The sequence below is a fragment of the Micropterus dolomieu genome, linkage group LG21 (assembly GCF_021292245.1).
Source record: "Micropterus dolomieu isolate WLL.071019.BEF.003 ecotype Adirondacks linkage group LG21, ASM2129224v1, whole genome shotgun sequence".
Taxonomy (NCBI): Eukaryota; Metazoa; Chordata; class Actinopteri; order Centrarchiformes; family Centrarchidae; genus Micropterus; species Micropterus dolomieu.
This window is the reverse complement of record NC_060170.1, coordinates 8452340-8476898: the sequence shown is the minus strand read 5'-3', so window position 1 is coordinate 8476898 and position 24559 is coordinate 8452340. Positions and strand designations below refer to the sequence as shown.

The 24559-nt window shown below is 39.6% G+C and overlaps 1 protein-coding gene across 2 annotated transcripts in view; it reads left to right on the top strand.

Annotated features, from left to right (window-relative positions):
* antxr2a (ANTXR cell adhesion molecule 2a) overlaps nt 1–24559 on the top strand; it is a 78593-nt gene that overhangs the window by 37290 nt on the left and 16744 nt on the right. The window contains exon 17 of one of the 2 annotated variants that reach the window (XM_046035282.1): nt 9250–9411. The exons of the other annotated variant lie outside the window; for it this stretch is intronic. Within the exon in view, the coding sequence (XP_045891238.1) occupies nt 9250–9396 (147 nt within the window). The 3' untranslated portion in view covers nt 9397–9411. Of the gene's footprint in view, nt 1–9249; nt 9412–24559 lie in introns of those variants that run through there. 2 annotated transcript variants of the gene reach the window in all.

The following is a 24559-nucleotide window of genomic DNA, read 5'->3' as shown; positions in this document are numbered from 1 at the left end:
TGTACAGTGATCTGGAGTTCTACCACTTAGTAGAGGTAGTTGCTGGTACGCATTTAGCATTGTGGTGTTGTTTCCTAACTGGGCCGATGTGAGCTGCAGCTGCAAAGGCTCACTGAAGGAAGCATGACAGGGACAACCTAATATGGTCATGCTCTGGACTTCTCTCAACCTCCGTCAGAGAAAGAGGAAACATATCTGCTCTGCAAACCGAAACACAGAAACCTGACGCCCTACAGGCGGTTAAGAGAGCACGCGGCTTGCAAACCGCCACCAAGTTAGAGTTAACCAGATGTTTTGATATGTTCTTAGCTTTCTAAGGCAGCCGTTAATCCAACAAACCACACCATCTGCTGTTGACACTGAGATATATGCCTAGTCTCAAAATGAATAGCATAGATTAGAATCAGTTTGCTGACGGATGTAGAGGGATGGAGCATTTCTTGACCAGGTTTTCCAGAAAGGTTTCATTGGCCTCTTCATATGAAGTCCCTACAAACCTTTGTACAGTGGTAGTCAGTGCAGCCCCCCCCCCCGCCGCATACAGCTCTTTTTTGAATGTCACGAGGTAGAACAGCATTTAGCTCATTTGCATATAAACAACACTTTTGAGTAAAGCAAAATATCGCATAAGCTGTACAGGCAACTTTGTCCGCTGTGGTGGGTACTTTTGATCATCTCTCTCTTCTCAGAGGTCTGAGAACAGGAAGCATAAGAGTTTTTTAATGGTTCACGGAATGATGTCAGACTGCAAATGTCTCAAGTGGAATAACATTTGCTGCTCTGAAAAACCGAGGCGGGGAGCCAGCTGTGAGCCTGCCAGTTGCTACTCAGGGCATCACAGTCCTATTTAGCAGAACTCAGAATGCCTGAAGAGGCACCATGAAAAATAAACATCATCAACATCTTGACATCCAAATATCATAAAACTAAGCTGAATTTGGATGAAATGTCATTTTTTTCAATGACTATATTTCAACATTTAGTCAGGCTCTGCTACACGTTAACTATAGTGACTGAAGTGCTGTCAGCAGTTGCATGAAACATAGACTATAACTTTTTAACCAAATTATTGTATAGTCTCAGGCAAAACCATTGCTGGCCAGTCGTTACTGCTCAAAATGACTGTCTTCTTTAACAGTTGTGTGTGCACTTTCGAGGTATCTTTGTGCTACACTTTTCTCTGTACGGCCAACAAGGACTTGAGTATGATGTGAGTTGGTTTCACTGCAGTGATAAATTGTGGATGTGGAAGTTCATAGAAGAGGACATGGAAGAAAAGCTTCCAGTGGAGTCCCCGGCACCGCTGGCTCACTTCATTCACATGCCGATCACTGCGCCAAACTCCGCTTTTAAGTCTTTGATCAAGACTGTACACAGCAGACACAGGAGAGAATCAAACAGAGGCCACAGATGCTGTGCATGTTAAGAGTTACGTCTCAGCACTAATTGAGAGTGAATGGAAATCATTTATTTTTAATTGAGGTATGCTATTTTTAATTTACATGTCCCAATGTTTGTCTTTTCAGAGCCTTTTAAGGACTTCTTGATGAAAGATCTTTCTTAGTTCCAAGGTTGTCGATCTTACCTCAAGGTCCTTTTAGTGGCTGTTCTGGAGCTTTTGACTGTGTCACTAGATAATACTTGCCATCTGAGGTAAAATAGTTTCATTTAGTGCTTCCAAGGTCAAGAATGAATTTAGTACTTTCTTTAGTAAGAAACACCTTACTGTAATATTAATATTAACCTAGTTTGCTTTCTACAATTTTTTTTAATTCAACACAGTCCGATTAAGTGATTAATTTTATACCCCAATAAAATCCATGTCAATCATTCACAACTCTGTGTGGTTTAAATAGCAGAGTATCAAACAAAGACTAGAATACATGGAGACTTGGCATCAAGATATTTAAGACTGCTACTTTTGTTAGCATGTTACCTCTTTTTTTTTTTTTTTTTTTTTTATTTTTTTAGTGGACTGGCTAAAGGCTTTGTTCACTAACAAATTTTCCACGTACTAGTGATATCACATACATGATGGTAGACTTTCTTAGGACACATTTCACTGGACACTTTTTTTTTTTTTACCTGGACCTATTCCCAGCATTTTCACTGGACTTTTTGAATTTAGAACATTAGTGTTACACCTTTCAGTTTTAGTAATTGTAATTTTCCCACCTCTTGTTGCATCCTCGGCTGAAGATTTCCATCATATATTCTTTTCTTACAGTATATACTTTACTTTTTTTTATTGTTCCTTGCTTTCTTAGAGAGCTCATGTTGAGTGGGTAACTGCTGATGTTGTTGGCCTTCTCTCACTTGGCTCTCAGTGAGAAACGCGTTTGATATTGGGATGGACAGATAAACTTGACTTAATCAGAGTGAGAGGAGTGTGAATTGTCCAGTGGGAGGCTAGCTGTAGACGGCAGCGCGGGCAGTGGTGGCATGGAGAAGAAAGAGGAGGGGAGGAGCAGCTGACGGAGGGGAGGCAACAGGGAGCGAGGGAAAAGGGGAGGGAGGGCAGCGGTCTTTGATGGCAGACAGGAAACCTCCAGGGTCATGAATTTTTCAGCGGGCTGCATCCGTGGGGTTACAAGGACTCGTACAGGTGTAAGGAAGCAGGTTGTCGCAGACATCTGTTCAGCACGGGGACCCGGGTGTCCATGCCACCCCCTCCCCTCTCCTTGCAGAGCTTCCATCCTCGCCCCGCTTCCCTCCCTCAGTGGTCTCCTTTCCTGTCCCCCACCATCCCTCCCTCAGTGCTGCCGCCCGGAGCCAGGCTGCTGGATTGTCAGCAGATGCAGAAGAGAGACAGAGAGACAGAAAATGAGAGTAAAACAGTTTTTTTCTTCTTTTTTTTGTGGTCTCACATTTAGCGCCCGAGGGCCTTCAACACCAAAGGTAGAGCGGGGGTGGACACAGCTGCAGTGCCGAACTTGCCCCAGGCACAAATAAAGAGATCTAATGTGGTTTGACTGTGTTGTCGGTGAGACCGGGGAGCCGGGGAGGCACTTCAGAGCCAACTTAGCAAAGCAACATCTGCCGCCAAGTTTTGCTGGGGATCGACTGGGGACAGCAGGTAGAGGAAGGTGGCAGAGAGCGGGAGGGAGGTTGGCCTTATTCCGGTGCTCACTCAGGCGCTTTTAGAAGAGGCGGTCGGTGTGCATGCATGTTTTTTTCCTTTTTTCTTTTTCTGAAATGTCTTCTCTTTTTTTCTTCATCGCCCCCGCCACCTTCACACTCTAGGTATTGTTTTCTAAAAGCAGCTGTCCACAAAATGTTTAAACAAGGTGTGCAATGAATGATGCATTACTATACATTAAACCCTCTGTGTCCTCTTACAGAAGAAGACATGAGAGACTAGGCAAGCCACAACAGAGAACAGGTGTTACAGTTCTTCTGAGTCTGTGTGGATTTCCAGTTGGATTTCCATTTGTTCATCTTGCTCTCATCTGTTCCTCACCAGGGGGACATGTGGGCTGAGTATGCTGGTGTGTGTGGAGGTTAATGGTATTATCTGACAGACCTTAATACTACCGCTGAAGCATATTTGCCATTGAGTTTATGTTATATATTTTTATCTTTTTTTTTTGTCAGTGGACAGTTCCTCCTGGAATCTTGACATTTTTGGTTAAAAGAACCAATGAGATGATAAGTACTGATCCCTCGGGTGGGGGGGGGGAGTGTTTGTGTGTCTCCTCCCACAAGCATCTTGGATATTGCAACATCAGTTTAGCACAACCTCACAAAGAAATTCCTTCCACCTGTCCCTGTATCAAATGAGTCCATCAGCAGAAAGAATGTAAATCCCTGCACTGTACTATATAAACAACTCTGGAAGAGAGTGCAGGATTTAAAGATGCAGCACTTTGACATAGTGCTGAAACAATGTTGTTGATTAATTGATTAGCTTAAACTTAAAACTTTAACTTAAAATTAAATTTTTATAATTGATAAATCTTTAAAATCATATTCCAAGCAATAACACATTCACCATTGCAACTTCTCTTGAGGATTAGCTGCTTTTCTCTCAGTCCTTTGGGTTTGGGCCGAAATACAAGCAATCTACAAGCAAAAAGACATTACTTCAGGTTGTAGGAGCTTGTGATACAGATATTTTATTATTTGTAACATTTATTACTACATTATGACATAAACATAAAAAACAAGAAATTAATGAATAATGAAAATAAGCAGACTTACTCTCATATTAGAACCAACAAAGTATTCCCATGACAATGAAATTATTATCAGGAAGGATTGGAAGACCTTTTTTTTTCACATCAGGAGAGAAGTCCGAGCAGGTAGGGAGGAGAACAACAATAAGGCAGACTGGATTTAGGAGTAAGACCGTTGAGATTTCCCTCCTAAATTGCTTCTAAGAATCTGTACAGATGAAGAACAAACGTGAGACAGTAAACTACAGTTGTAGGAGGCAGCTTCACACCTCTCTTCTCCCTCCTCTCCCTCTGCTGGTTTATCTGTCCGTCACCCTGCTAGTGCTCGGAGCCCCGGCTGTGACAGCGTCTTAAATTAACATCCGTCGGTCACATCGTAGACGGTGCTGTGGGAGCATTTAATTAAGTGACTGTGAGCAGAGGGACTCCACGGACCTGCTCTGGAAGAGTCCCGTCAGATGGAGGGAGGAGAGAGAGAGAAAGGGATGGATGTAAAAGGGAGGTGTAAAAAAAAAAAAAGAAAAACGAGGACAAGGCTGGCATAAGCCGAGGGCCACCGAGGGTATAGGTGACAGTCTGCTTGCTTGGCGTAGCCTGGCATGGCACGGCATGGCATGGCAGAGCTGTCCTTGGAGGTCACAGCAATACATGCTTGGGTTTATTTTCTCCTTCCTCAGCAGCTCGGTGTACTGCCTGTCGGTTTCTCAGGGCTCAATTAGGATGCTGCAAGGTGCCTCGAGGTGATTGTTTGCATGGAAATAGAGCCAAGTGAAACATTACACAGTAAATTGGACGATGATATTTGCTTTTCAGTTTCAATATTTGACTGTCATGAAGGTGCTGCCTGTAGCATTTTAACATCAGTAAGTCATCAGCGATTACCACATTCATTTTGAGACATGATTATAATTACTGTAAACAAACAAGACTGTGTCTGTGAGGATTGGCATCCTTTCTCTGGCCTCTACACTGCATTTTTACATTGTGAGCCACCGGGTCACATTTTGTAAGAAATGCTCCTCCATCGCAAATGGAAATCAAGTTTCTCTCAGAGTTTCTCTCAATGGCAGATGGTGGGAGAGTGGATGGCTGAAGGTGGGGGGTGGGGGGTAATTTCCAATATGTTTGCCATTTTCATAAAACCACAGAGAAAAGCTTTGATCAGAACACCATCTTTGCGAGAAGAACTGAAGGGGATTCATGGTAAATTCTGGATTTTAGGAGCAATAGCAAAAGCAAGGCATCTTTTTAGATTGACTTCCTACCTTTTACGTAGCCTTTGTTCTTTTAATTAATTAATTAATTTGTAATCAATTACTGAACAAGTAGTCACTTTTAAGTTATGCTAGTTGTTATGGATTTGCAACTTCCTGTCATGTATCTTAGTACACAGAGACACCTGTCTTTTTGTTTTCAATTTCAGCAGCTCTTGACGGCAGCCAGTTGTGAAACTACCGGGAGCAAAATAGCTTAAACTAGTTGCACGCGAACGTAAAATGAAAAAATAAAGTAAAAATATTGACTAAGTACGTTTGAGACTTCAAACATTGTTCACAGTTCAGCTAAATGTATTCCTGTACAAGCTTTTACTAAACCGAAAACCAAATCAATTTACATAGTACATGCTAAACTAACTAAGTTGCTGTAGTGGAAAATAGGACTTAAAATGTATGGTTGGCTTTTGAAAATCATCAGGAATAATGTCAGTGTGTATTTATTGTGGACTGAATAATTACTTTAGAGAAATGCTAATAATGCCAGTTGTGTGAGGAGGTAGAGCATGGTGTCATCTGTCAATTGAAATTTTACCAAGATATCAAAATTAATATCGCCATGATAGAATAACTTTTAAACCATCCCATTTGTTCAGAATGAATAGGCTGAAATTGATCTACAAGCAAAAAGAAATGCCATTTTAAAAAACTAGAAAGATTATATAAATTTTAGATGTTAGGGTTTTAGCAAGGCAAAATTTTGGCCATTTAGCATCTATAAGTCTAGTAGACTTGATAATAAACCCAACTCACTACAACACTGAATCAGATTTAAATATTGGCCTATAACCATGCCATAGGATCAGCAGTAAACTGGGTGCCATACTGGTTGTACTGGTGTATCAGTATGTACTGGGCAAGCTGGTCACATGGAAAGGATCCAAGAGAGGAAATGGCTGCCTCACAGGGTATTAGGCAGGCTTCTTATGGCCTGAGAGATACACAATGACCCATTTAGATTATAAGAGGGGAAATAGCTGTGATGGTTACAACATCTTATACAGAAACATCAATATACAAAACAGTGAGAATTGATGGTATTGAAAATCTTACGCTTTAGTCAGCAGTGAAATTCATTCAACAGACTGTTTATCCAGACTTGTACATAAAGGATTAATTTAGCAGCTTCTTTCTTTGCATCTTTTGTCACTTGATCTCAGTAGTATGTAAAGCAGGGCAAACATTTGGTATTGTTAAAAAAAAAAAAAACAACGTAAACAGATGCACACATACTCATCCTTTCACGCTTCCCGTTTGTTGCTTTTATCTTGTTGCATCACAATGCCACACTGAATATGGTGAGAACATCTTTCTTGAAGCTAATAAAAGCCGTCAAACTGTATTGTTCAGTGTTAAAATAAATGCCTGAGAAGAGCCAAAAGATGACACATCTTTGAAGGTTTTCTGCATTGCAGAAGGCCCACGTTTTGCTCTCCCTACAGCCGTTGAAAGGAATAATTTGGTACCTAAATGTCTGATAAGACAATATGCTAATGTGGTACTAAAACATGCCTAAAGAAAGAGTTGACAGCAATAGTGCAGAATAAACACAGGGTAATGCATGCGAGAGGACTTTCTCCTGTTGACATCAATCTGGATGTTTACCATCACACAGATAAATACCTCATTGTAACACTTAATTTCACAATAAAGGGCTTTTAATCGGAAGTAAACAACCTGGCAAATGACATTAAGTTGAAAGGAACCCCTAGATCAGAGAGCATGAGATTTCCTAATTAACAAGGGTAATTGGAATTAAACCAGAGTGTCACAAATAATGAAGCGGGAGAAGAGACGAGACTTCATTGGAAAAGGCTGGAGTTGACTCTGAAAAAGAAAGCTCAAAATAACAATCAGACTATACTCATGCTTGACATGCTTGACCCCCAACCATCATCACATTTATCTCCTGATGTTGAATTTATTTAGTTTATTTTTTGTTTTCTTTGTTGCACTGCGTATCTGTTGTGAGGTTTTTACTCAAGGGAGTTGGACAACAGAGTTGAAAGCTGGCCACCACTGTAAAACATTACAGTTGACTGACACCTGCTGGGGTTCGTCACTCAGTAGCCACAGGGTCATCCCTAAGATGTTTCACTCAATCAAGAGTTTATAAACTCTAAAGTATATTATATCTGCCTTCCAAGAAAAATATTTTCAGTTAAATAGTCTGGGCATTTTACGGCTAGATTTTCTGATGTTTATGTTTCAAAAGTTGCTCATTGGCCCTGATGGCTCACTGCTAATTCAAACAACCCAGTTGTTTTGTCTTTTTAAATACATCTCCACTGCTGTGGCCAGCTAACATAAGATCAACTCGTATGCACCAGCAGAGATCAGTACTTTAAAATACTTAATTAATTCTGGGTATTTACAACAATGAATATACTGAATATCTTACAGATTAAAGATATTAAAACGTTTTTATTGCACATTTCATTGCATATCAAGGTGTTGAGTGCTTAAGAAAGTAAAAAAAGTCAGTCTCCAGTGACATCTAGTGGTGAGGATTGCGAATTGCAACCAATGTCTCAGTCACCGCTCACCCCTCCCTTTGCAAGCATGTAGCTACTGTGGCCAACACGCTCTGTTGGCTCTTGTGCTAAATAATACGTGTGGTCCTTTATAACTCCTGCTTCCCCTTCTTCTTCTTTGAATGCATTCACTGTAGTGATGAAACACTCTCTGTAGAGACTTTTGTCCGTTTGGGCAACTGTAGAAACATGGCGGTGCAACATGGCGACTTTCATGTAAGAGGACCTGCGGTCTTATGTAGATAGAAATGGCTCATTCTATGGTAATAAAAACATAATGGTTCATTATTTAAGGTCTTTTATACACCACTGTAAACATAGTTTTATATACTATTGCATTTCTGTCAACACATCCTCCTAAATATTACCCACTGAACCTTTAAGTATGAAACAATTTTTATCTGGCCTTCTTGTTCTGTGATGCTGTTTAAAGTCATGTGTTGCAGATTGTTCTAAGGTGTGCTTGTAACATAAAGCTGCGAAGCATCATTTTCATAACTGATTTACTCTACAGTATTTTTGATATGAAAATCTGAACGCAAACTCTCTGTCAGTAGCGTGACACTATCTCCCCCTAGTCTAATAAAAATTTTAACTTAAACATCAGGTGCCATTTTTTTGATACCACCAGCAGTGCAGTGATCAGATTTATATTGTTGTGTTTCAAGACACTGATGTAAGTCAAAGTAATGAAATTTACTGAAACAAGGGAAACTGCGCTGAAACACCATAGCGACATTTTGGTTAGAAGAGATATTTTTCTTTTCAACTAAGACTTGTTAAGATGGATGTTTTTGGTGTGTGTTTTTATTTATTTTGTTCTCCGTTTGTCCCTAATAATCAAGGCTGATCTGTGTTCTGTCTCGCAACTTGAAGCTCTCTATACACTGTATAGCACATAATACAGCAGCAGTAGTGGTGGCGGTGGGCTGTGTGGGGTAGCGGCGAGCCCTGGGCCTCATTAGTCCTATCAGTGGACGGCCTTGTTAGCCCTAACAAGTAGCCAGCTGACAGCTCCATTCAGCCGCCGCTCCCCCACAAGAGAAGTGACAGCTTTAACTATGGCGGAGAGCGTAGCCGATTTATGAGCCGCGCCCGTGCTCTCTTAACCAGATTAGTTCTTTTTACATTAACCAAGGAAAAGTAGGGCAGATGTCTGTATGACTGGTTGTAAATTTGATAATGACCGCCATGTTAATCCCCCCTCTCCTCTCCTTCCTCCCCTCCCTTCCCATCCTCATCCATGCCCCTACACGGCAAGTCCAGGCTGGGACCTGGCTGGTAACAGGATTACCAATGAGGGGAACCTCCCCATGTGTGTCTGTGTGTGTGTGTGTGTGTACGTGTGTTTCTTGGACCAAGAAAAAGGAAGCTAATTGTTGTTGGTGGCAGCTGGTTGGAGGAGTAAAGTGAAAAGTAACCTAATGTGAGAAAAAGAGAGAAATCATGAGAAAATGATGAGACATCAGGACCAAATCCCTTCTTGTTCTTCCCAAGTTTCAGCAAAGGTTTATTTCACTATAAATTTTTTTTTTGTTTTAACATTTTAATTTCACAGTGCATTAAAATTTACACTTACCTTTTGTGATCAGGAGTGTTTGTTTTAAAGAGCAGCTTGAGCTTTACTATTTGTCAAACACATACAGTAAATGTAATTTAGAGTTCTTGCTTTTATTTATTTGTATACATTGAATTCTTGCAGTGTTTGTGAGGTCATTAAATAAAGACAAATGACAAAACTGAAATGGTCATTTTGAAGGTTTTTTAAAATGATCATTATTACAGAGATAGATTTCCAACAACAAAAAAACACAAAGCAAAACAGTTTCTCAAGCAGCAGGTTACCCAAAATATAGAAAACAAAAGAAACAAAACAAGCTGTTTGTTAGAAATTTTAATATCCTTCCAGATTTAATGTCATTTATCTGCATGTAAAGATTCTGACTCTGATCTCTTCTTGGCCAGTTTTGGATTAGCGCTTGTTTTTTCCATCCCTTTAAATCTCATTCTGCAGTGAAAGCCACTTTAAACACAGCTTTATTCCCATCGGCTACAAAAGTATTTTGCGATTCAATCAAGTATTTTACAGTGTTGTTGTTCTTGATGTTGTTTTTTGGAGTGTCCAGACCCCCTCCCCTCGTTGGAGGTCACCCCTTTTCCTCTCCATTAGCTGATCGGTGTTGTTGTATTTGGGTGGCCGGGGCTGGTACCTGCACCCACTGGCCCCTCTGCCTGATACGATCTAAACTGATGTCCTGCCGGTGCCTTTTTTCCCAGAACCACTCAGACTGGTTGGAGCGGTGGCGGTGTCGCCGTGTGCTGAGCCTTTTCTTCATCACCTATTAAAATCAAAGCCCCGTCGTTTGGCAAGGACCGCTGGGATCTTGGCTTTAATTAAATTACATTATTGTTAACGTCAGCTTTGCAGAGGCCGGCTCTGTCGCTTGCACTTTAACCCCCCCCTCCTCCTTGGCTCACCTCCTGAGAGACATATCGAGGAGGGAAGAGAATGGGGGGGGGGGGAATCAGACATACATGCAGTAATGTATTCTAATGCTTCCCTCCTCTCTCCTCCCATCGATTTGAATTTTTAAAAAGATGGAAGCGAGGAGTAATGTTATGTAGGGAATATGTTCACAGTGAATATTCAATTAGCCTGCATGTATTTTGTATACATAAATGTAATGGTGCGTCGGTGCCGACTAATATGTAGTGAAGGGCCCTCGTATGAAGCTACGTGTAATATGATCCGCTCCAAAATGTTTGCGCTTGATAACAGACTTGCGTCATGAATAAACATGTGCCGCTGAACCTCAGATGGTAATTCTCATACTGAATGTACGACATGACAGTTTTGAAGCTTTAATTTATACTTGTTTAATCCTCAAGCTTGACCATCATTGATGATAATGTATTCGTTTTCACAAACATTATCCCTCAAAAGTCTCTGTAATTACTTCTTAAAATGGAATTATCATTATCTTGTGAAAATCTGATTTTGCCAGCAAAAAACTGTGATGCAGGCTTATTATGAAAATTATTATTATTACTATTTTAGATCTGTTTTCGTATGGAAATAAACTGAATGGCCCTGAACGTCTCCCCACTGAGCCTCTCTCCTCCGTTGTGAATAGAGCAGTGAAGTGTAACTAATGTGGCTCTATTCATTGGCTTGCAGGTCTGAGTCTTGTCTTCATGACCATCCTAACACACACACACACACACACACACACACACACACACACACACACACACACACACACACACACACACACACACACACACACACACACACACACACACACACACACACCTCCTCGCTCCTCTGTCTCTCTCTCTGCTCTCATCCTGTTGCTCCACTGAAGCTGGTAGCTGATAAAACGCTGACAGGTCTGTATGGTTGACTTCTATATTGCAATATTAATTTGGACTTGGGATCGATATTGAAACATCACTGTGTGGCAAATGAATGCTAAATAAATCATACAGAAATCAAAGTAAAGCAAACAATGGTGCAGGTCTCCACTATTACACTTTATAACAAAACTCTAATTTGGTACGATCACTGGTAAAGTTGAATTGTCACCCAGGCCTAGATTGCACCCATATGGGAGCCACAACAGCCACGCTCAAGGCACATGGACCACGCACAGAAACATATATTTATAACTTACATCCGCTAATCACACATTTCCAACTGTTTGCTGCACTTCAATTATGGTGTAACTGTGATTCTGTGATGCTACACAGCTTTGCAGGGTCTCCTCATAGAAACAGTTTAGCTGAGGTGGTGTGCCACCTTTGTCTTGATGCATCTATGTGATCAATTTAGTTAGTAGATGATTGTCTATACAAAAGCCACACTCATTAAAAATACAACATTTGCTGCGTGAAATAACGCCTGGACTCCTTTCCTTAAAGCTGTTTTTATGAAATCTGATTTATTTTTAGTTTGTTAGTGGAAGAACTTAAGGCAAAATGGCTCACCTGCGCTGAAATACAGCTTTATAAGTTTGTGTTCTGATGTACTACTAATCAACAGACTCTTTCCAAGTGTGAAGAGCACAGATTATTTTAACACAAACGTTTTACAGTAAGTAGATACTTAAAAGTTGTCCTATTAGATGTGCATGTGGTTTAAACTGTAGATCACAGATCAGCTCTTTAACAGTGAAATACCCCATGATGCTAATTCTCTCTGTTTGGATCGGCCTCTAGTGACCATTTAAGTGAATTAGCCGTGTCCCCGTCGCCGACTGTGAAAGGGTCACTCCTCGTCCAATTACTGGCTCCACCTCGTTAACTCCTTCAATGCCAGCCCTTTGCCATTTTTTAAACATGAGCTTAATTATGCTAATGAGCTTAAGCATGCAAAAGGCCCAAGCGCCTTCATTCTAAAATGTAGGCTCAACAGCTATGTGAAGACGTTTTAATTCGTATTTGACACTAATTCCTTTTGTTTATTTATTTTTTTTGCTGCTTGTGTTAAGTGATCTCAGCAGAGAGGATGACACCTCTGAGAGATTTCCTTGTTTCCAACCTGGTTTTATCTGAACACATGATTGATAGCACATGCAGATGTCTTTCTGTATGTGTATTGTATAAAAGGACTATAAAGTACCAAGTAACTATTTCCCTGTTATGTCCTGTGGTTGAAAAGGAAGTCAACATCCGACCTTTCTGATATTAATGCATCAGCAGCTGTGTGGTCACACAGTTAAAAGGGGTTTTATTTTCTGGAAACAATCTCTGTGCGACTCTTCACTGTACGTCTTGTGATTTAAACAGATGTCGTCTTTAAGGATGCTGCTGAAAGCTTTTTTTTATAATTTTTTTTAGACTTGTCATTCTCACAACTGAACCCTGAGTATCCCATGAATAAATTACAGTGTTTCATAATTGATGGACAAAAAAGATGCAGATGTGAAAATAGTTGGCAAAACGGCACAGTGGCTAATTGAAAACATTCTTGAAGGGGTTCCAGATGCAGTTGTCATTTCTTTTCTCTGTCCCACCTCATGAGATATCCTCATTACGGTTATTTTTAGTATTTTCCTATAGTATCAAGCATTCATCTTGAGAAGACTTTGTTTCACTTGTCTCTCAGTCTCATTTGTCTCACCTAGCCCATGCCACTGTACTGTGTCTTCAAAGAAGACGCCAATTTTACCACCTATTTTATCAATATGTCGTTTATCATTATAATAGATGTATCTGATGTTAATGACGATAGTTTATAAAACAGCTTATTAACCTTAATGACAGTGTGATCTTTTACAATTGATAGCTTGTCTCACCTTCAATTATCCTGAGCAATGATGATACAGATTTAATTAATGCTTAAGTGCTCTAATGGCTTTTTTCATGGCTACACAGCAGCTCGCCACTGCCGCTTCACTTGGGGTTTCCTTTATTGGTTGTTGTTTATTTCTGTTGCCGTTTGTTTGGACCACACTAGCAGTTATTCACCCAAGGGCCGTCAAGAAACATGGACTTTATTGTAGGTTTCAGATGTAAAGGGCACAAATAAGCACAAGGCGTAATACTGTACATTCAATCAAAATGCGAATAAAAACAAAAATTTAATTAATCGTAAATAATCAAAATAAGAAAGGGCTTTATTGCCAAGTAGTATTTTACACGTACGAGGAATTTGCTTTGGTGATAAGTTGCTACATGCAGACAAACATACAGTTGACATAAATAAATGTACAAATATATACATATGGAATAAACAAATGCAAATTATATAAGAATAATAAAGGAATAGAGAAAAATAATACAACTATTTGCAGAGAGAGAACAACGTGGCCCGTATTTACATGTGCATTACTCCAGTTTGGCTTGTGCAGATGTAATAGTAAAGCTGTGTTTGCTTATGAACTCCCAAAAATGATAAAGCCATGATAGAAGTGTAGTGACAAAAAAACAAAAAACAGAAAGACTCTGTGTTCCTGAGTTGCTTCTCTGCGGCCCGTCTGTGTATCTGTGTCTGAGTGAATGCCTCGAAAGCGGCGTTGAATCCCACTGTTTGGTAGCACAGATGCACATTCAGTCCTGTGTTCTCTGCAGTCTTAATAGTGTTAACCCATCAGCTGTCCCCAAACCGAGGACACAAGCGTCTCCAGTGTTTTCGCCGCTAAGCCGGATTTTCACTCTTTCTCGCTGAGCAAGTAGCCAACACAACTTCCACTCTCTTCTGCTCGTCTTCCACTGCAAATCATTGTCCTCCTCCTCCTTTTCTCTCTCTCTCTGTACTCTCCTGCTGACTGTTGCTGTCTTTGATAAAAACATACATGCAAATATTTTCTAAGGAACTCCAGATGAAATGAGGTTATTTGTTGTGTTTTTGTAGTTTTCAAGGTTGTTGGTTTTGTTTTTTTTACACTCTTAGCCAGAGCAAGTAGAAAGCCTTTATTTAGTTGAGCATAATGGTTGAAAACACCCACTGCTTTCAACCTCATCTTCAAGGGCACCTTATGGTTCCTGGGCTGCATTTGAAACTGACTAAACACCTGGCCTCTGCATTGTTTTGCGTTTGGAGGAATTTTAGACGATTCGGTTTTATGTGTTTTTGCATTATTGGCTGGCAATCAAACCTCAATATTTTGTTGGTACTGACCGAAATGTACTTGTTGTAGCAAGTGGAAAGGTACGGACATAGAACTCCTGATCAGAGCTATAATCTTGTTTGTATATTCTTTGATTCCCGACTGAACGTTTTGCCAGTTTTAGACAAACTTGTGTTTAGACAACATTTAAGAACTTTGCCTGATTTTGTAGAAAAGCATTTTAATATCTAAGAAGTAAGGTATACAGGATAACAAGAAATGTTCCAGTGTTGTGCCAAAATTCAGGTATTGTATTGGCATAACTATCAAAAAAATTATTTCCATACTTACTTATGTAGTAAATATCCTGTTTTTGTGTTTTGTATGTCTGCATCACAAGATGCTGTATATTTGTATACAGCAGCCTGAGCATTATCATTTGTTTTGAGTGATGAAACTTTGCTTCACGCAAAGTTCTTTACCTACTTCCTCTTGTCTCTTTCACTGCACACTGTCGCAACTTCTAGTCTCGTCTCTTCACCCTCTAAACCCTCCTTCTCTTCCCCCTCCTTGCCCTGCCTGCCCCTCTCTCTTTCTTCTCCACTGTACATCTTTTCCTTCCTTCTCTCTCACCGCCTTTGTCTGCTGCCTTCGTGTCTGACTTTGTCCTCCGCTGCGTCTTTCACACTCCCTCTCCGTCTTCATCCCTCTCTGTCCGCACACATCGGGACGAGGGGCGCTGGGCGCCTCTGACAGTGCTCCTAATTAAGACGTAAAACTGTGGGCAGCAGGTTTCTGAAGGTTACACTGTCTATACCGCAGGAAGTGATAAAGAATGGAGTCACTGATGACATGTGACGTTTTCACCAGGGATGATGCAAACCGCTGCTAATGAAGCCAGGGCTATGGAGGAGAAAGTGAAGGGGACAGGGGGCCTCTGTGCGCGTGTGTGTGTGTGTGTGTGTGTGTGTGTGTGTGTGTGTGTCTGTGCAGGTTTTGCTCCAGAGGCCTTTCAGGGCAGAATATTTGAGTCAATTAGACAGATCGAGTACGTGAGAGTTTGCTGCCCTGCACTTGGACTGATAAGTCCATTTTCTCATACACTATATGTGATTGTCCTGCTCTGTGTTGGATCATTGTAATGGCTGCGTGATAATTCACTATTTTCATTTGTTGGCTTACAGTGGAGTCATATTACGATGATGTGAATTGTATTATTTTTTTTTTTTTTCACAATTCAATTATTCAGATTCATGATTCCAATTAAATTTAGCAAAAATTGTTTGCAAAGTGCATGTGTGAATTGTTTAGACTGACTCATTGCATATGTTGATATTAGAAAAATAGTCTTACAATTACTGTGAATAAAGCTGGTATTAAGTCGAAAGTTGCCCATAAATACTTCATGAATCTCAGAATCTTACTTTTTTTTTGAACTGAGATTTCCTGATCTAAACTAGGAACTTTTCTAACTTTTTGATACATTTAAGCAGGTTTCAGAGCTGATTGGGGTGGAAACGTTTCAAAAATCCTTTTAAATAAATACATTTCTGGTTTGGAGTCAGTGTGCAGGCGTTACTCTATTCAATCACGCTAATTGATTGGCTTTGCATTTACATGTAATACATCTAAAAAAACATGTTTATATTCCCACAATTAAGCTATTAAATAAGCAGTACAGGGTATAGTTTAAAATGTTTGGAAACCGATGTGATGTTAATACTTGAATTTTGGTACAGATATCAAAACAATACTTTTTAAATATAAATAATAAATAAACATGTTTTACTTGTACTTTTTAAGAAAACATCCAAACTTCTCTTTACTGTTTCTCTCTGCACTCATGCAAGAACTTTTCAGAAATAAAATGGCAAAAAATTGGCAAAGTTCCGAGTTAAATCAGGAAATATTTCATTCAAGAATATGTAAAGAAGACCTGACAAAGTCTTTACTGCCAGATTACTGTGCTCAATTGTTTTGATACTCGCTGCTACATAGTACGAGTGTTTCCAGTGTTTTGCTATCAATACTGAAACTCATATGTTGTACTGGCTTTTCATCAGTATGTTTTATGGCATTGTCACATGTAAAGATATGGAAAACTGCCACAGATATTGGCTGCGGGAATATTTGTATTCTACTTTAAGCATAGACAGTTCAATTGTCCAGGTATTAGACTACACAACAATAGTATCTGAATCTAGAAAGTTTGAATGAGTGACTATGTAAGTGTGTGCTCTGTCAGAACAGAACGGAGAGACCTTGGGGTTAAAACATTTTATCAGTGATTCAGTTTCCTCTTGCAATCAACAGTCCAACATTTTGACACACTTGTTGCCATTCTGTATTCTTTGTTGGTATTGTATTGTTTTTAATTATGAAGTTACCCAGAAAGGCATCTGTGCTTTACCCGTTCAGGAAACATGAACTGTTAAGTCATGATTGTTTAAACGAGATATAGTGGAAATGAAGCTGTATCTCAACACACTCCCTTCCAGACTCTACATTGGTGTCATATTCCATCACTGCTGCATGGAGTCTAGCTGGCTGGCATGCAATCAAGGCCTAAGCATCTGCAGTGAATGTATGAAACCTGTGTGCTGTAAAATATAAAAGCTGAAGCACAAGTCAAGCTGCGTTTTCCAACAACAGCGTGCAAAGACAAATTGAACTGAAAAGCGAATGCATTAAACATGACAGCTGGCGTTTTCCTTCAAATAATCTTGACACGCTGTGTTAAAAAGCGCATAATGAAAGACTAGAGGATGAGGCGTTGCTGATTAGCATGCATGTCACCCTAACAGTACAGCTTGACTCCCCAAAAAACTTGGAAACTTGCAACGAAATGCTCTCGGCCAGTTAATGTAATATCATATGTGGGTCCTCCTGGTGAAATATCCTCTGAGACTTGCAGTATGCACATAGTAATGAATTACATGGCCACCAACCTCGCCATTAGGAAAACAGCAGTGATATTAGCCTTTTTAATGCCGTGCAATAGAGAACGGAGCTGCACCACACTGTTGAATAATTACATTTACCACTGAGTATTTGAGATGAAGCTTCGGGCAACCGTGAATGTCTGTAGTTCCAAGCATATGCAAATAAATTAACATAATATAGATCGCACTCAGATTTGTGCTCATGGCAGCGGCAGAAGTTGAAATGTGTGTTGCCCCACTGCAGAGCTTCAAAATTAAATAAACAGTGCAATCAGTGCTACTGCATGGATTTAAAGTGACATTTAGAGATTTTGAGTTGCTAACTAGACACCGACTGATTTATCAGACAATATTGGCTTATTATAGATGTTTCAGTGTTGACATATATGCAAAAAAAAGTTGCAAGGCTGCTACTGAAGCATGTTTTTGTTATGAACTAATCTGTTGATCAGTGGTTATTTTTTATTAATTGATATGTTGATGATTATGAACACAGGTGTTGAGTGATTTACTGACTGAGTGACTTATTCTCAAATTGACTGATAGTTCAAGCACTATGGCACACATTTTGACATGTTATAGCAGGAAAAGCACCGGTGCAAAAAGACTACATTTACACGAAAAACGACAACATTAGGTTTGTTGAAATACCTTAAACAACCTGTGTTTACAGTATGCACCTAAATAAGATCTAGTGGCTGTGAGGATTTTGACTCTTGGAAGGAGCTTGGTATTGTTATTAGTGCCGCAAAACCTCTTAGGGAGGAGGTTGACACCTAAATGGAACATTATAACCACACATGCCCAGTTTGGCTGCACACTGAGACAAACTCTGCAACATCCCTCTCTTCTTCTTTACCAGGCTCTACTGGAAGTTTAAATTTTTTTTTAAATATACCCCACCTATTACTAATCAAAATAACTTAGCTAGCCAGATTCCAAGAGTTAATAAAACACACATGTGCACTCTGCCGTCCAGTGAGGCCGTGGCATGCAGTCATTTGTTATAGCAGAATAATAATAATTCACATTTTTAAAAAGAAAATCAGACATGTTGGAGAGTGTGAACAGACCAATTTGCATATATTTGAAACTATACAGGCAAGGTGACAGAGGCTGCATCACCTGAGAAATCAAACCGTGTTTGGTTGATGTATTAAGTTGACACTGATCTGGAAAGGATCCCAGCTTGATTATTGATAGACAGGAATACTACTTCCTTCCAGTCATCCGGCATAACTGAGTGGTACATAAAAATGTGAGTAAAGTGTGACCTGTTGAAGCTTTACACAAGGAGATGTAAACAAAAAGATTTTGTACCTTCACAGGAAATCACATGTATACTTGTTTTTGCATGCAAAATCCTAAACCTCAGACAACCTCTCATTTTGCAGGTACTATAATTTATATAGTTCACTTTATAACTGTTTGCAGCACCTGCATTTCTTCTCTTTTTCTTAAACTGTGCTGATTCTTTGGAAATGTACTCAGAAAATGTATTAATCTTAAATTCATCCTGCATAAATACTTAATACAGAATACTATTTGTTACATTTCTACAGAATAGTAGAAACTTGCTATTTCTACTCTGTAGTTAAGAGCAAGTACAAAGTCAAGTTTTTCTCACTATACCAATTTAAAAGGGGAGGGTCGGCTCTTCTTCAGAGGTAAGTTAATTTCTTTTACAATATAAGATTCAACCATAAAGCATAAACACTGTCTGCAGTACTAGTTAAGGATAAAACAGGCGGATAAGTGCATGCAGTTGGACATAAACAGCGGATGTCGGTGTACATACAGTACAGTTTTCTACCCATCGCTTCTAAGCTGGTAAATCTCGCCCTCAAACACAACCGTAGTGCTGCAGCTCGACAATCCTCACGAGTTCATTGGTGTGAGCATCTGAGCCCAATGTGAACTCTAGCCCAAATGTGACACACTGGCTCTGGCCATATGCAAGCTTTTCACCCCTCCTCTCTCCGCTCATACTGGTGTTGTGAGTACACAAGTCACGACTGTTGGCTGTGGCAACACTCTGACTCGCATAGCCCCTCACAAAAGATCGGGCCAAGCTCCTTCAGCCCAGGCCAAACCAGGCCGTCTCTGCATAAGACTCTAATTAATTTGATGGACTTGTGCTCCGTTCACACCCCTTCCCCAAACAAACAGTCCGCCCAAGATTTGTCTCCATTGAGACAAAGAGGCAGCGCCCAACCTCGTCTTGCTAAGCAACACTCTGCGACCGCCTGAGAGGGCAGCGTCAGCCTGCCAAACTTGTTAATTTCACTGCTGGGCCTCGGGGAAGGTTTGAGCATGCTGTGCGACGATTTATCATACTGCAAAGCAAGGCTCCCACCCCCATTCTTCTACCAACTCCCAGGTCAACTAGAGTTGACTCAAGTTCAGAGTCTTTTTTTTATTTTTTTTTTCTTTCAACATCGTAGCCAAGAGTGATGACTAAGGACAGTCATGAGAACTGCAGTGCAGCATAAGAGGGCGGCCTCCTTCAAAAAGCAGATGTACCACAGAGGCACACAACAGTTGCTTTTTATCTGCATTGATTTAGGTGTAGCACCATGTGGATGTCTGGAAGATACATTTCCTGATTTTTGCAGTAAGTTTTAACCGTGAGCTTGGAGCAAATAAAGGGATTTGAAAGAGCTATTGGGTATAGTAAAAAATAAATAAATGTGGTGGGTCTTTTTTTTCATGAAACAATCTCAGAAACTAAGGAGCCTCGGGAACTAAACACAGAACTTAAACCAGTGCCTTGGAGTCCAGTCAAGCATATACGCATAACCATAAAGATGAGGCAAATAAGACCTTTAACAGGTTGAAATATGGCGGCTTCCTAACCTAATCAAGTATGTTTTTAATGCAGGCAATAAAGTTGCTATAAAGGTGTCCATGTTCCAAGAAAAGTTTTTTTAAAATATCAAGCAAATTGGACAGTGGAAAAGGTAACATGCAGATGTGGATCGGAAGATTGCAGGTAAAGTTCCTGAGCTCTGAAAAGGTCCCTGGATATGTTCCTGCAGTCATCCAAGGTCATGTCTGTCACCTGTGTGTTTCTGAGTATGGAGGAATGATGGGACCTAAATGAGAAGCCCTGACATTTATTTCAAAAATAAAGTATTGCACATAGGTGCGTTATTGTCTTGATGTATCCAGACCCTGATGATATTTGCCTGTGTGCCTTAACTGTTGATGGGCACTTTTGAGAAGCTTCTAAGAAGCTCGCAAGGAAAGACTATTCCTCCTAGGGAGTATTTACTTGCCGTATTCGATTTGTTATAATCAAAACTAAAGACCTCCAGTCTGTTCATTTGTTTTCTATTCTTTTGTCTTTCCCGCTTTAATGAGACTTTAGGAAAGCTGAGAGGATGACAGCATGATGGAAACACTCTGGAGTGGAAAAGTTTTTAATGCAGGATTTTCTCTGATGCCAATAGGGGCATGTGTAGTTAAAGGAACAGAGATCAGGCCTTATTCAGTTCCCCTGCTAATCTATAACAATCACTTGTGGTGCCGAACTCTTTGAGAAGTAAAGTCAATCAGCAGCTAGCTGTTAGCTCAAAGTTAGCGACTAGCTGGTGAAGAAAGAAGAACACTGAGCAGCTAAAGAGTTCGATATGTTTCTCAGGAGTTGATGGAGACTAAACCAGCGATAAGCGATACAGTGTTGTGTTTCTGTAAGATGTAGTATTACTTACAAATACATGTCATAAAAAGAAAAGGTAGTAGTGTCAGTTGTAAAAAATAGTGCGCACATGGTGTCCTCCAGGATAATTATAACTTATGCAACTTACTGCATTATGCAAACATGGATAGTCTGAGGCATAAATAACCATTTATTTATTAAAGAAAACATGTACAAAGAGAAGACACGATAATAGGGCCAGATCATGTCATCTTGATACGATTCCCCTCAAACATGATAAACAATTACATTGATTTTTTTAAATTATAGTCTAAACATGCATATATCCTAAATGTGTCCCACAGCTGAACATTAGATAATTCAGTTCAAGAAATTACTTTGTCTTGTGCGTTGGTTTGTAATGTTACATTTTTGTTCATGTATCTTGCCTTTACACAGCTGTGTGAGATTTTGTGTGGGTTTGGTGAAATGCTTGTTGTCGGTCCACCCAGTGTGTGTTGCTGCTAATGTCTTCACTGCTCAGGTCACATTAACCCAGTTCTCACAGTTTGTAGTCCATGTTTTTAAAAAAAAAAAAAGACACGCACAACACCTCCCTGTAGTCAGCATGGCTTCAGGCTCCTTCACGCTGTTATATTTCCAGCATCGCTGGCCGATGATCGCATTATTTACTGCTTATATTAACATGCGGCTTGATAAGCATATTTTCCTCAGTGGAGCTAACAAGATGCTTTATCACCGAGTCTTTCCACACGGCGTAGTAGGCCACCGTCGCTCGCTTGTATTTCCACCCTGTTAGTTTACAGCCTCATAAATAACAACTTTTTTCCTGTTGAGATTTAAAGCTGGAGTTTTTGCTGTAAAATCAGATTTAACTTTGAACATGAAGATAGATTTTGGTTGTGAATTATGAACCCAGACCCTTCAGTGTAAATCAGCTATGAGCTCTGCTAACTAAGCATAACACCTTTGGAATATACAGCACAACAACACAGATTTAAAATTCAAAAAATGCAAAAAAGAAAATCTCAAACAAATATGAGAGAGAGAGAGAGAGAGAGAGAGAGAGAGAATATGTAGGCCTGTGTGTTAGTTAAGCTGTCCTGCTTTTTAATGGAATTCATCACATCTGTTGCAAGGAGGAGAGAGAGATCATTGAATTTGTGTTTTGCTTTAAACCTAAACTCTTTTCCAGCCATTAATTTATTTTTCAAGACAAGATACAAACAAAATCTCATTTGTGGGTCAAAACACTTGATGGTTGAAGCAGACCTTTCACAGATATTATGTAATTTTTAAGATTTTTCACACTAATACCAAAAGATGGTTACGACTGGTTATAATTGGCTTTACTTCACAGCCACACAAATTAAAGTCTTATATTATGGTTCAAAAATGGAAAAAAACAAACACCAGTTTATTGTAGAACTTGAATATTTTTATGTTATGTTGTTTTATGTTATAATTATGACAAGACAAAATAATAAGAATGAGAAAACCTAAAATATACTCTAAATAAAACAGACTAATTAATTAAACAATTTAAAAAATGACTTGATGTGTTTCAGAAGAAACTTTTCTGTCTGTCAGAGCCAAACACAAATAAGGCAGCTACAGATGTTCATGTACTGACAGAGATAAAATAAACCACAATTGTCAGAGAAACTAATAACTAATTCATCAACCCACAACGTAATTATCTCCTTTGTGTCTGTGATTAGACACAATTTTCCATTAATTCTTTTGTTTTACCTTTTTTTGTAATTGTAGTTAATCATGTCAACTGCAGGAAAGCGTTTTGGCAGTTCTCATCGGCACGTCATTAGCTGTAAATCTGCATCTTTAATTTGTTGATTAACTCTTAAAAGAGAAACGAGGGCTGTGATCTCTCTCGCAAATTGCGTCTGAAGGATCAATGATTCTGTAATGATACAAATATGAGATGTTGCTTCTTTAGACTTGGGGAAACAGAAAATTGTTTCGTTTTTTTTAAAGAATTACTTGGAAAAATATATGAATATTCATTGCAAATCAAATCCAGTGGAACAATTAAAACTTAACAATTCAGAATTACACACATGAAAGAGAAACGCATACAAATCAACCTTATCGTCTGCTTTTTTTTTTCCTTCTTCCCACACTTGCTCCAGATTCATTTCAGGTCATGGTTGACCCAGACCAGCCTTCCTTTTCACCTCTCGACCGGGCACAATGCCAAACCCATTTCCTCCTGCATTAGTCTCATCAGGGACTTTAATATGTGCCACCCTGTAGGAGGGGAGTCTCCCTGGCACGTGCACAACACACACACGCAAACACACCGCCCCGTCTTGACAGCTCACTCCAATTACTGGCCCTCCCTGTCGCATGGCCTGCATCTCCGCTCAGAGCAGATCACATGTGACCCCGTCCAGCATGCCGCTGGTGGAGGGGGAAGAGGGGGAACCATGCAGGGAACAGGAGTAGTAACACACACCCACTCACACATTTACACACATTGAAGGGACACTTTCCAAAAATTGAGGCCAATCAAAGAGTTTCATTCCAAAATGAGATCTTCAGCACAGAAAATATATCTGCCTACTCTGACAAAAACACGACTGGCATCAAAGTAAAGCACATTGCTGGTAATGAGTCATCTTAAAACCTTTGTTTACAAATAGGTTTTTGAAGATTGAATCATCTGTGTTTTTGAAATATTGACAGATGAATTTAAGGCAGCAAAGTTTAGCCCAAATGGATAATCAGCATATTTATTTTTTGGAAGAAACTGTTTTTTTCCTTTTTAAGAACTAGATTGAATGGTTAATATTATAGGCTGCCTGCTTAAGGATGCAGACAGTGAAGGCTGCTGTGATTGAAGGTCCTGTATTAAAAAATGGTGTCCAGTGGTAAAAGGTCAGACAGTTACATTGAAGCAACATTAGTTGCATTCACTCACTGAACAGGGCTGGAGCCATGAGTAGAAGCCAGAGTAGCAGCTCGATGTTTCTGAAAAATTCTAATGGTTTTTAAAACATTTTGGCCAGAAATGCGACTGGAAAGCAAATACCAAAATTTTATTCTTTCAACTTCAATAATTCTCACATCTCTGTCCCTGTATATAAAGACAAACATTTTTAACAAAGAGGCGTCAACATCTCAGTAATTGATTCTTAATATTATATGTTGCTTTAATTGAATACATTCCCTTTACATGGTGATTTTTTTTTTTGTCCCCTCCAACATGTCCATTGTTTTTGTTTATGTGGACCTCAGGGATAGAAAATCAACAGGAGTACAATTATTATAACTAAAAACACAGTTCTGAAATATAATATCTTCTGCAGCAGTGAGCAAAGATTACCATCAGCACATTGTTGAATGCTTTCATCACAGGGAGAGGCCTTGGAGTTCACATTTTACAGAGAAATAATTGAGTT